At 41.2% G+C, this 13,419-nt stretch overlaps 1 protein-coding gene across 6 annotated transcripts in view; it reads left to right on the forward strand.

The window, feature by feature from the left end:
• The window catches only part of USP32 (ubiquitin specific peptidase 32), a 63,206-nt gene that overhangs the window by 27,184 nt on the left and 22,603 nt on the right, over positions 1-13,419 (forward strand). For all 6 annotated transcript variants that reach the window (XM_059486858.1, XM_059486860.1, XM_059486859.1 and 3 more), the window contains exons 5-10: positions 170-329; positions 7,442-7,573; positions 9,020-9,127; positions 9,867-9,982; positions 10,574-10,636; positions 12,196-12,279. In XM_059486858.1, coding sequence (XP_059342841.1) covers positions 170-329; positions 7,442-7,573; positions 9,020-9,127; positions 9,867-9,982; positions 10,574-10,636; positions 12,196-12,279 — 663 coding nt within the window. The remainder of the gene's footprint in view (positions 1-169; positions 330-7,441; positions 7,574-9,019; positions 9,128-9,866; positions 9,983-10,573; positions 10,637-12,195; positions 12,280-13,419) is intronic.

A 13,419-nucleotide genomic window follows, 5' to 3' on the forward strand; every position in this document is an offset into this window, starting at 1 on the left:
TATTGCTGTTTCAAAAGGAAAGGGAAAAACAGGCATGGCTCCAAGCAGAAAAATTACATTAGCACTTATTTTTCTAGGAGATTGTCCCAATTTTTTGTTCATACAGCTGGATGGTTCCTGTTTACTGGCAGTGAGGAAAACAGCTCCCATTTTCTGGTTTTTCTTGCAGGGTGAGAAGGTGAACTATGAGAAGTTCAGGGTTTGGCTGCTGCACAACAAAGACGCTTTCACCTTCTCGCGGTGGCTGCTCTCAGGAGGGGTCTATGTCACCCTCACTGATGACAGTGACACCCCAACCTTCTACCAGACCCTGGCTGGAGTCACACACTGTGAGTAAAGGTGCTTCTTGTCCTGCACACCCTGAAAAGAACCCTGCCAGAGTTCACAGGCAGAGTTGTTGTTCATTGAACTCCCTGCTCCACCACGTTGGGCTCAGTGAGAGAAATTCCTTCTCTGAGCTCATCTCCTCTCTGCTGGGATGTAAAATGTTGTGTGCAAGGACACTGGGTTGTTATTTTTAAGAGATAATAATGCTGAGGCTACAACACTTCTCTAGAAGTTTGCTACCAAGCAAGCTAAAAAAAAAATAATTTCCGAAGTGGTTGGCTGGTAATACTGGGTTTATTTTTGGTCTTTATACAGTGGGTTGTAAAACTACTGAGAGAGTTGAGAAAATAATATTTGTTTCAAAAATAAGTGTTACCTCTTGATTTGCTTCTCCAGTAAAATAAATCATATTCCTGGCATGTGGTAGAATTAACTAAAGAGAAGCATCCTCAGGAGTTGTCTCCAGAGAAGAAGTGCTTCCTTATGTCTATGTTAATGTAAAAGAAGGAACAGCTGGTTTTTAAATTCAATCCAAAAGCAAAAGGCTGATAAATGACACTTGATGTAGCAGTGTAATGCAAGCATGCATTCCATCCCTGAGGAGGAGGGAGGTGGTTCTGGAGGCGTCAGGGATCTCAGCACTCTGGTTGTGTTTTCTGTGCTCTCGTGGATTTTCCTCACATTTAATTCTTTCATGGTGGGTTAATTGAATAAAACATCACACCCTTTTTATCCTCTTGGTTTTGAAAGTGGGCATTCAAACTCTTTCCTGACCATCTGAAATGAAAATGCATAATGAAGTCAGGAGTTTATGAACAGGTAATTTATTTGCATTACATGGAAGGGTGAAAGGAGACATTGAGGTTACAGAAAACCACTGAGTATTCTGAGGTCTCACAGAAAGGTGGAGAAAGAGGAATGTGAAAAAAACCCCAACCCTCTGAGTGTTCAGGAGCTCAGCTCTGGGAAAGATCTTGACCTGTGTCAAACTGAGATCTGCTCTTTTTTATGCTTTGAAATTGAAACTTTCAGAACAGTTTTTACTGAGCTTTTCACAGAAAGTTTATTTATACTGAAACAGAAGTTTGGAATTAAAAAAAAAAATAAATGTAACAGCTGATGTTTTAATAGGTTTTATTTACTATTTATTATTGTTCTCAATTCTGGTTTTGATATCCCTGTCACTGGTACCATCATGTCAGAGCTGGGATTGAGCTTTTCAGTGAATTCCAGAAATACATGGAGGTGATGCTGTCCACAGAATTGGAAAGTTCATGGGACAGTGAAGTTGGACCTCTAGATAAAATTAAATTTTGCTGAATTCCCTTGTGATTTACAACAGTGTAGGAATCTCATCCAACAGATGCAAAACTAAGGAAAATGTAAGTGCTTGAGCACTTGGAAGTAATTTCAGCCTAATCAGGTCACTCCAAGGAGTAAGAAACTCAGTCCAGAAGTATTTTTAACACAGCTAAATGTGTCAAACACTGAGAGCTGTTGGAGGCTGGTTCTTAGTGTTTTTCCTGGGGGAATGGCTGCCTTTGGAAGGACCAGGAAGTGAGATAATGTTTGGTAAACTGAGGCAAGCACCATAACACAGAGAGAGAGGGAAAGGTTTCCACTTTGTTCTGTTGTAAAATGCAGAGTAATTTGTGCCACTCCCTGTGCAATCAGGGATTTCTCAGTCCTGCTGCATCTCCTGGCACAAGCCCAGACCCCCTCCCCAGCCTTACCTCACACTCTGCTTCCCATCCAACTTCTGGGACAATATGTCAGAGCCATGAGAAATGGCAGTGATAACCAGGGGAAGTTATTCCCTGTGATTTAGGAACAGCCCCATTTCATGCAAGGCATCAGTGACTCCATTTAAATTTGCTTAATGAGCCAGGCTAGCAGGGAAACAAAGGAATACTAATTTTTCATTTGTAAATAGCATTTGTTTTGGTGTGCAGATGACTTTAATTACATTTCTCAACACATAATTAGAAATGAAATTTTAAAGTTACAGGAAGTTGCACACGCTTGCTGCTTTTAATCAAATTTTGTTCCATTTCACTTAAATCAGAAATATGAATAATTTTATTTGAAAGCTGCCAAAATAGGTGGCCTTTGTTCCTAAAAAAGCAGTTCCAGGGGTATGGATTTGTCTTGCACCTGAGGAGTGACCAAGTAGCAGTAGTTTGGATTTTCTTAGTTCTGTAGTATGATCACATGCATTTAAATTCATTTAATATATATATTTTTTTTGAAGCCATCACATTGAACAGCACTGTGGTGGAGCCTGTAAATCCCACATTTCTGTCACACTGACTCAGGGGACACCTCACTGATTTCCTTCATTTAGCTGGAACTGTTTTTTCTCCTGCAACATAGGTGCTGGGTGCCTTTTTTATGTGTCATTTTGGTGTGACTCAGTGTTATACAGTGGGCTTAGACACTCAAGTTTCCAGCCCTTTTCCATGGGGAAGGTAATTCTGTTCATCAGGTTGCTGGTTTTGAACTGACACAATGTTTAATTTATACCTTTTTGTCATCCAGTCCTTGTGTCACTGAGTTCTGATTAAATAGCATCCAAATTCCCCTTTGAATGGAGGAGATTCCTGTGTTGTCAGAAAAATTCACCTTTTCTTTCTGGGAGCTCTCACCCACCCAGGGCAGTTCTGACTGCAATCAGTACAAACAATTCTATTTTAGAATATGCATTTATCACTATTTAATAAAAAAGAGAGGAGTTCTGGGTGAGCAGGCAGGGTGGCTGAAATGGGAGAGGAACTTTTGGGAACAGCACAAAATCCAAGCTGGGATTGTCAGCTCTGGGGGAGGATGGGATGGGAGGCTGAAAGCAAAGTGCAGTCAGGGCATTGGAAGGCTGGGGGTTAAATTTAAATCCATTTTCTGCAGTGGGCACCCACTCCACAGCTGCCATGTGGGGAAGGCACTAAAGCAATCCTGGAGGTTTTGGCTCTGTGGAATTTGCTTGGCAGGGCTGGTTCCACTCTGTGCTGCGAGAGGAGCTCCTGGCACCTCCCTGCTCCCACCTTGAGGTACTGCTCCCCCTCATTCTGCTGTGTGAGCACCTGGGAGACCACACCTGACACACAGGGATCCCTCCTGGCCGAGGGTTCAACATCCCCTTCCCTGTGAGTTTGTTTTTAATCAGCCAGAGCACAAAGATGAAAGTCTGACAGCAGCCCAGGCCAATAAGTAAAAGCCTTGGTGTCACTTAATCTGTATTTTGCCACTTGTTATCCTCTTAGTTCCAGGCTATTTTATGTCTTGCAAAGCAGCTCTCAGTCCCAGAGTGTTCTGGGGGTTAATTTGGAAGGCACAAAGGAGAGTTTGCAGTGAGCAGCAGTGTTTGGTGTCACGTTGGAGCACGTCCTGGGGAGCAGGGAGCAATCCAAGGCCTGGTAAAATGTTGGGAATATGGTATGTCTCTGCTGCTGTGAGCCAGACAGGATTGTACCCATAGGTGGGTAAATCTTGAACTTCTCTCATGTGCTGCAATACCTGGGGAATTGTGGTGCTATAAAGAATTGTAATAAGCAGTGGCTGGAATGGAAATATGCTTTTAAATTTGTTTTCTAAGGTAGGAGATTATTCATGGCTTGGTATCTGTGGAATATTTTAGAGGGGCATTTTGTAGGAATGGCATTAAAATGTGACATGGGGGTTTAGTGTTTATCACTGCCATGCACCTGCCTGTTGATCAACGTTCTAAATAAACTCATTTTTAGTAGTTTTACAGTTTTAGATGATATTTTGATTGAAAATGTTAATTTGTTCTTCCTTTACAAGAAGAGGACTGTGCTTCAGTTGTTTACTTATTATCCCTCTGATTATATTGGTCTAATTCTTAGAGAATTGGACAAAAAAAGTATTCATAGTTTTGGAGTTCTGAAAGCTTTTCATATTTCTAATGGGCAAGTGATGAGGGAGACATAAATCAGCATGTGGTAGTAAACTGCTTGAATTTCTCAGGTGTATCATGTCCATGTGATCTCAAATAATCATATCATGTATTTAATTACCAAAATGAATAATTACTTGGCCTAGAAAGCCTGTGTGTCCTGAGGTTTTGGCCTATATTGTGTATATAAAATACATATTTTAAAATAATCTGAATGAAAGGCCAGTTTACAGTTTGATGTGATATGAACAGACATTAGGGGAAAAAGTATTTATTTTGGACAGATAAAATCTTTTATCTGTACCAACCCTCAGTGGAATGTGGTGTTTTGTCATGCCCACTGCTGTGTTTGGATATTGAGTGTGGTGTGCCTGTCCCATGCTTCACTGAACTTCAGTAACAAATATGATTATGTGTATAATCATAAAGTGCCAGACATTTCTTTTAGTTTGCCCTCATGGAGGAATAGATGGTGCACTGCATATCCTGAGACTGATTTACAAGATTATGTGAAAAGTTAGTCTGGAGAAATCAAATTATGCAACAGCTGCTGCTCAGCTGCAGTTGGACCTCCCTGTGCTGCAGTCCAAGAATTGCTGCTCCCTTTACCCACGGAATGCTGCACTGGGTGCAGTTTGTTATAGCTCTGAATGAGAAATTGTCTTTCGTCCCGTTTTTACTCATGGTTAACCTGATTTGTGAAAGGCTAATCAGTGCTAAGAATGTTATTTACTGCATGGTTTTTCTTTCTAAAGTGCTTGTGCAGAAAGTCAGTGCAGTTGGGCTGGAATAAAAATATAACACTTGTGCTAACACTTATCAGCTGTTCTTTTAAAGGTGATTATTTGAAAATTCTCTCTCTTCAAGTGACCATGATGTCAGTTTACGTGAACACAAACACAGACAAGATGCTTTCTGATAACCTTTCTTTTCTGAGCTGAAATAACAAAACAATGGAGTTACCACTGTAGAAACATCTGTGAAGTACAAGCAAAAAAAATCAGAATACAACCAACTTCTACCGGAGGTATTTGAAAGAGATTCTCTGGCAAAATACAACATTCTTGCAGTTCTTAATTACTAAAGATAAATATTGCACCTGCCAGAGAGAGGTTTCTGCAGATTTACTCTTCAGTGAGGACAACTGGAGCTTCCTGCTGGCTTTTGAATATTCTCAGTGTTGCATCACTTGAAGAATGAAGTGCAGCTCACACATTTGTTATTCTTCCTACTTACAGAGGTGGATTAAAAGGAAGCAAAGTGATTTACATGGTCATGCACAAGAGAACATAAATAATCTTTTGTGTTTGCTAGTAAGAGCAGTAACGTGGAAGTGGAATTCCTGTAAATGGCAGCACCAGCTCCCCTCTCCCATTGTTTGGGGAGGGGAAGAGCCCTGGTATTCTCCTCACATCTCTGATATTAAAAGAAATAATTCCTCTGTTCCTCTTTCTTGATTTTAGTAGAATAATATTCCTTCATAAATCTGGATTTCTGCTTCCTCATGTCCTGAGACCAGACTTTCAGTAGGTGATAGGACATGGGGAAATGGGTTTGAACTCAGAGTAGATGTGAGGGAGGAAGTTTTTGTGATGAGGTGGTGGATTCCTCATCCAGGAAACCCCAGGCCAGGTTGGATGGAGCAGCCTGATCCAGTGGAAGGTGTCCCTGGAGGAGCTGGGGGTGACCTTTAAAGGTCTCTTCCAACCCAAATAACTCTGTGATTGCAGCCCAGCCAGGAGCCAGGGGATGCTAACAGATCAGGGGTTGGTCCCTCTGGGAAGGAGGGAGAGGAGAAAGGAAATGAGTTTTTCTCCTGGATCAGCTCCTCTCTCCCTGTGTGCCTGCCCAGGAGCTGCCAGTGGTGCCCTGAGGAACTGGGGAGGCAGGGCTGGGGTTGTCACCTCTGCCCCTGCTCTGAAGGCTCTCAGGAAAGGGACATTTGGCACTGATGTCCAAAAACACCTGACAGGGAAATGCAAACCCTTCCGCTCCTCCAACTCCAGATATTTTATTCAGATTTCTCCGCTCTTTGTGCTGCTGAGGGTGAGGCTTGTGTAAGTTTTGGTGCCTCACATGATGCTCCTGCTGGGCACTTCCAACCCCTTCATACTCACTGCAGGTTACCTAAGTTACTGTTTTAAGTAAATTACTGCCACTAATGACAGAAACGGGCAAAGAAATCAATAAAATTTCAATTTGACACAACTTTTTAGGTGGAGCCTTTCAGTTCTTAAGCCTTACAGGATTATTATTGTTTCTGTGGACTAAACCAGGCCAAATAGCTCAAGTTAAACCTATTAGAAAACTGGCATGGATTTAAGGGCTCAGAACCATCTGGGAATGAGATCACACGTAGTGCTTCTTAATATAGACAGCTTTGTCATTACAGATCTATTTGAGAACCAATTAATTGGCACTGACCTAAAGCACTGTTGTGACACACTTGCATATGTAAAAAGGTTAAAAGTATTGTTGGGCAGAAATTTAATCTTGTTTTATACCTATATATATATTTAATTTCAAGGATAAAACATAAAGAGAGCATTTGTATAGAATGTTTTGAAGGAAGACACAAATTCTTCCTCTGGCTATTTTTATCCATCCTTGCACCTTATTTTATTTCTTGGGTTTGGGGTTTTTTCCCTTTTTAAATTGCCTTTTAAGTTCCTCTGCATTGTAGGTTTGTGTGGCCATTCCCCAGTGTTTACTGTATATTAAATAATTATAAATAATTCTATAGTATAAACAATAAAGTGAAGCAAACTATTTTATATTTGGAAAAAAATAATGCTGAGATACAACATTTAAATGCCACATTAAAATTTTGCCTTATTACCATATAAAAAAGTTAAAAATTTCAAATAGGATTTTTTTAAGGGCAGCCAAGTACTGCATAATTCTTTTCCATAAAAGATCTTGGTTGGTTTTTTTTTAATGCTACTTCACATCTTTTTTGAGGATTTTAATATTGAATATCCTGGGAAAGGAAGCCACTGCACATAAGCTGCCTGTTCAAATCACCAAAGAGAAATAGGTGAAAAATGGGAAAAATTTCTGGGTTTCTGCACACTTGTGATGATGTTATTGATGGTGAACTCCTCGGTGGCGGATGGGTGAGAAGGTTCTGTGGCCAATGAAGGTAATTTATTAATTTCTTTCTATTTCTTTGATTTATTTATTTCTGTTCATTTGGTTCTGCAGTGGAGGAATCCGACATCATCGACCTGGAGAAGCGCTACTGGCTGCTGAAGGCTCAGTCCCGGACCGGACGCTTCGATTTGGAGACTTTTGCCCCCCTGGTGTCCCCCCCAATCCATCAATCCCTGAGTGAAGGTATGGGGGAGAGCAGGGAGCACCCTCTGCTGCCTCACAGCTGGGGTGGCTTTGGGGGTGTCTGTTCTGAAATGCCCTTTCAGTTCCAGGGCAGAATCACTTCACTGGAAAATGGGAAAAGAGGGAAAAGCTCTGCTGGGAAATCTGGGATGCTGAATCTGGGATTGTTATCAGTTGGCAGGAAATATGGCAGATTTTAGGTAGAAGTTGCCCTGTATTTGCTTAAAATTATTTCTTAAGATTCTGTAAAGACAAAATAAACTGCTGGGCCTGAATGAGAGAAAACTGAGCATTTTAAACTGACAAATGGGAGTTTCAGCTATTAAATGACACCTCAAGTGTGCAAATCAGCTATTGTATCATGCAGCCAATGAAACACTCCTCCCTGAAAAGTAAATTAAGGAAGATTTCATTCAGGAGACTCAGGAGATTTGCAGGTTGTTATTTCTACTGAGAACCAAACTGGTCTGTCCAGTTGAAGCCACTCTGGTAATAACTGGAGCTGTCCCATTGCCATTTGCTGTATGACATGGGGACATCCAGGGACATTCCTCTTGCACTCCAGTTCTGCTCTGCAGTCCTGGAGTGAAAATTTTATTATTACCAAAAGGTTGGCTTTACTGGTAAGTGGCAGCAGTGAGTAACAAAGGGGAAAGTAATCTGCAATGGTAAAAAATCAGAATTTATGTCCAGTTCTGTAGGGATGTATCCCCACATCCTTTTTTTTCTGAGTGTTTTTTATCTACTTAGTGACTTAAACTTCCACAGCTGCTGTGGGGAAACTTGAATGGTTTCTGCTCATTCTTTCCCTTCTGTAGAGTCATTGTTGCTAAAAAAAAAATATAAGTTATGGGATAAATAATGCTGAATGATTTGAACTCTTAAATGCTTTGAAAGCTGGTGGCTACAGCTCTTAACTTAGGGCCAAATTTGCAGTGCAGTTCAGTGATTTCCACAGGGATTTCTGTTCAGTGATTTCCACAGGAATTTCTGTTCAGTGATTTCCACAGGGATTTCTGTTCAGTGATTTCCACGGGAATTTCTGTTCAGTGATTTCCACGGGGATTTCTGTTCAGTGATTTCCACAGGGATTTCTGTTCAGTGATTTCCACGGGAATTTCTGTTCAGTGATTTCCACAGGAATCTCTGCCAGGCACGTGGGAAGGGCTGCCCATACAGGTTCTCTCCATCACTCATCACAAGGAGGGTGTGAGGAGCAGGCAGCTGCTCAGAATTCTTGATTCCCTCCCCACCCCTGGCTGGATCAGCCATCCCTGAGACATCTAATTCACCTTTAAATGGCCTTAGTAGTGCTTAATTACCTTTATTACACTTAATGAGAGTAAATGACAAGTGTTTGTACCTCTCCTTGGCCATGAGCCCCTGGTGGAGGTGCAGGGTGCCTCTCTCAGGTGCTGTAACAGGAGATGCTTTTGTGGTTTGCAGGTTTGTTTAATGCTTTTGATGAAAACCGAGACAATCACATAGATTTTAAAGAAATTTCCTGTGGGCTCTCAGCATGTTGCAGGGGACCCTTGGCAGAGAGACAGAAGTGTAAGTATGCAAAATTTAACTGTTAATTTGGGAGCAGTTTTTCAGTTTGAACAATGAGGTTTAGTAGTTTTCACCTTTTGAGATTCTTTTCCCACTGAACAAGTCTGTGAAAAGTGACTTTAAAAGTTAAAAAAATAGAGTAATTTTAAATATCAAGGTCTCCTTTTATAAAGGATGATTAAACCTAATTCCATGTATTTTACAGTGGTTCCATGTAAATTATCTAACTGGGGAAAACTACATTTCAGAAGTTATTTTTTCAGTGTTCTGCATTTTGAGGCAGAAGTGTGTATCTCAATATAGAAAGTGCAAACACTTAACTACTCATTATCTATAATAGAAAACAAATGTCCTATTTGATTGTCTTGTGGTAAACAGCATGTTGTGGCTTTTCACTGCCCAGTCCCAGCTGACTCCCTGCAAGGTTCCTGTGTTTTGAAACACTTTTTGTTCCCTATTTCTCCAAAACCACATTGTTGCAACTTGCAAGCTGCGATTCCCTGGAAATTTCTGGATGCACACGTGTTCCCTGCTAGGTCCCATCAGCCAACACAGCGAGCAGAGCATTGCAGGGGTGTGGGTTTGAGTTTGTGAAACAGCTGCTCCATTTCCTCACCTCCACACGTGCATCCCCCCTTCAGAGCTGTATCAGCTGCTCTGCAGCCTCAGGGGCTGCAAGGAATAAAGAAACAAGAGTTGTGGAATGGTTCTGACAGCAAAGTCCTTCCCTTTTCCTCAGTTTGCTTCAAGGTGTTTGACGTGGACCGAGATGGGGTCTTGTCCCGCACCGAGCTCAAGGACATGGTGGTGGCACTTTTAGAGGTCTGGAAAGACAACAGGACAGACAAAATACCTGTGAGTGGTGCTGGGGTTGGTTTCCTTCTGTTTCCTGAGCCATCCTGCCAAAGGATGAATGTGCATCTTGTTTAGGTGGGGGTCACTGAGGTACAGGCTCCCCTCAGCTGGGGAGGGGGACACGTGGCTGTCCCTTGCCTTACAGAGATGTCACCTGTCCCAAGGACAGGGTTGGGTTAGAATGTGTGTTCTGAGCTGCCCAAATCTCAAGGCTGGGTTAAATGTGTGTTCTGAGCTGCCCAAATCCTAAGGTTTGGTTAGAATGTGTGTTCTGACCTGCCCAAATCCCAAGGCTGGGTTAAATGTGTGTTCTGACCTGCCAAAATCCCAAGGCTGGGTTCAATGTGTGTTCTGACCTGCCCAAATCCCAAGGTTTGGTTAGAATGTGTGTTCTGAGCTGCCCAAAGCTCAGTGGTCTGTCTTTAATGTGTGTTCTTTTATAGAAAGAAAGGTACAAAAGCACAGATTTTTTATCTGGGAGCCCTTGGTTTGAATTACTGAGAGTTTCCAGCATCTCTTACAGTTTTATTTTTATTCTGAGCACATCCTGCTGGGAGACTTTAACTCTGATTTCTAATCCTTTTGTTAAAGGAGTTGGACATGGGTTTGTCTGAAATTGTGGAAGATATTTTACATGTGCATGATAACACAAAGGTAGGAATTTGCTGTTCTTCCCTTGTCATTTTTATACCCCAGCATCTTCAGTTTATTTATAAGGAAGTGCTTTCTTCAGAGCAGAGATCTGTCAATAAAAGAATCTTTTTCAAGAAATGTCAGTTTTCCATTAAAATTTACCAGGTTGTTCTGTGAAAGAAAGGATGTGTTTGACTTTTATAAGCCATTTTAATATATGAGGCTAAGCCCAAAATGCATAATCAGGTGAAATTAATTGGAAGCCTGCACTGTTTGCAAGGCTTTGCTGTGCATAACTAACACCAGTTTTAAATCTGATGCTTCACTTCTGTTCTGGGGAAACTGTTCTTTGTTTCCTGTTAAAATTGATCTTGAGGGAGAGTGCAGAAGTTTCTCTTATATTTTATGCTGTGTCAAGACACATTATCCTCCTGTGGAAGCATCTGTCATGACACAGCAGAAAGTCCTGGTGGTTTATATTGTGCTTTAAATGTAGCTGGGTGTAAATCTGTAATTATCTGTAATTCTCCTCCTTGCTTTCTGGAAATAGGAGATTTGAAGATATCCACAAAAAAAATTGTTGAAGTTGCTTCCATTATTTCATCCTTTGCTTCACTAATTGGGAAGAGTGTCTGGAAATGATAAATAATTTATTAAAAACTATAAAGAATGTCTAGAAATGCTTAATTATGTGTGTGAATAGTTGTCTTGCCTGCTTGTACTCCAAACAAAGTGGTGGGCAAATACTTTATTGTAATTCTTTAATTGACAAAGCAGTGGAAATTGTGGCTTCTCTCAGTTTCATCCTTTGAGGATTTTATTGTTTGGCTTCTTGAAAGAAAGGGCAGTTTATGAGCAAGTGTACAGCAGTCCTGGTTCAACAAAGGGTTAAAAAAGAAGGCTTCAGTCCTCAGGGGATTTTTTTAGTGGCATCATCAATGTAGTGCTGGAAAGAGCTGATGGTGCAGTAATTACATAAATTATTTAACCTCTTTTCGTGTGTTAGCTTTGACCTGGGTTAACTCTGGAGAAGATGGTCTGGAAGGAGAGGCAGAGTACCTGGCAGTGCTGTAAAATTGGCTCTGAATTCTAGTGCCAGATAAAAACTCAGCCTGATCCCTTCAGTGAACCAGAGACCCCTCTGACATGGGCAGTGTTGCCCCTCTGGGACTGCAGGGGATGAGGAATTACAGGCATTTGTGTTGTTGGGTGAGATCACAGGGGCTGGGTGACCCAAACTGGTTTTTCCTCCCCTCAGAGGAGGCTGTGGGTGTGTGAGGGGTGCAGGGATGGGCACTGGGTGGGAGTGAGGAGTGAGGAGAGGTTCCACACAGGGCACTGCTCACCTAACAACACAAATCTGCACTCTGAGCTGCTCAGCTCTCTAGGCAGCCTGTGTTATGCTAGAACTGGAATTGTTTTCTTTTACTGGATCAAATTTTATTTAAATAGTGGTACAGCCAATTTTTATCATTGCCTGGTTTTGTCCTGCCCTGAATGAGACAGGTAATGAATATTTTACCAGAACCAGGTTCATGTTTTGATGGTTTTCCCTTCCCTTTCTTTCTCCTCCCTTCCAGCTTGGACACCTCACTCTGGAGGACTACCAGATATGGAGTGTGAAGAGTGCTCTTGCCAATGAATTTTTAAATCTGCTTTTTCAGGTGTGTTTAGGGGAAATCTAAGGTTGTAATTTACAGTAATTAACTGCTGAGCTTTCTGCATGGCCACGAAGTACAGCATCAGCATTTGTGTGCACAGGAGGGGATGTGGCTCTGCAGCTCTGGGCTGCCTTGGCAGATGATTCTCTCTCTGATTCTCTCTTTGGTTGTTGTTCTTGCAGTGCATGGAATGCCCAAAGTCTCATCTGTTCTACAGAACCTGGTGCACTGCTCAGAAAATGAAATTTTGAGTGCATCAGCAATTATGTTTTCCATTAGACAAAGGCTGTGTTTGAAATTATTTTTGTGGCAAACCTTTGCCAAGAAAGTAACCCAGGGAATGAGAGAAAAATCTCTAATAGTTTCCTTTTTCATTTTACAACCAGTTTCCCTTTCCAATTTCTGTTAAGGCCCTCTAAGGTGCCTCTTATTGCTTCCTTAATGAAGCAGGCCTGGAAAGCTGGGATATCCTATCACTGCTCACTTGCAGAAGCTGAGGATTAAGTGTGTGCTGAATTGGGTTTTAATTGAGCTTGAATTGGATTTCTCTAAATCCTTGAAAGCCATATTTTAGCTGGCTCACTTTGTGCAGAAAATAACCCTAAAGAGCATTTTCATCCACTGCAGTTTGTTCCTTACCTGTTTTCCTTTGAGGTTGATACTTGGAGTTTGAATTATAATAATAATAATAATCCTAATTGGCCTGTGACTAATTTATAAATTGCATTTTGAATGACACTTTTCCAAGAGCTTCAGGGTGACTGAGTGAGGGTATCCTGAGGCCACCAGCTATACCACAGCTGGAAAGAATAACACCAGAAATTTCTTCAAATTCATTTTATCTCTAATTACATCAAGTTTGCTGAAGTTGCAACCTTCTCCAGAAGGGCTGTCTTTATTTTTGGCCTGTCTGGCATCAAATATCCCCTCATAACTAAATATTGATGAACTAACAAATATCCCTGCAATCTTGACAAAGAATGAATGAAGATGTAATAAATCTGTCCTGATGCTGATTACACATCACCAATGTTGCACATTGCTCATTGGAAGTCTCATTTACAATGTTTTTTTTTCCTCTTGGCATAGCTGCTGTGTTTTCATTTTAGATTTTAATTTCAATTTTTTTCTTTTGATAACTTT

Source organism: Ammospiza nelsoni, chromosome 21 (assembly GCF_027579445.1).
Source record: "Ammospiza nelsoni isolate bAmmNel1 chromosome 21, bAmmNel1.pri, whole genome shotgun sequence".
In the NCBI taxonomy this organism is placed as follows: Eukaryota; Metazoa; Chordata; class Aves; order Passeriformes; family Passerellidae; genus Ammospiza; species Ammospiza nelsoni.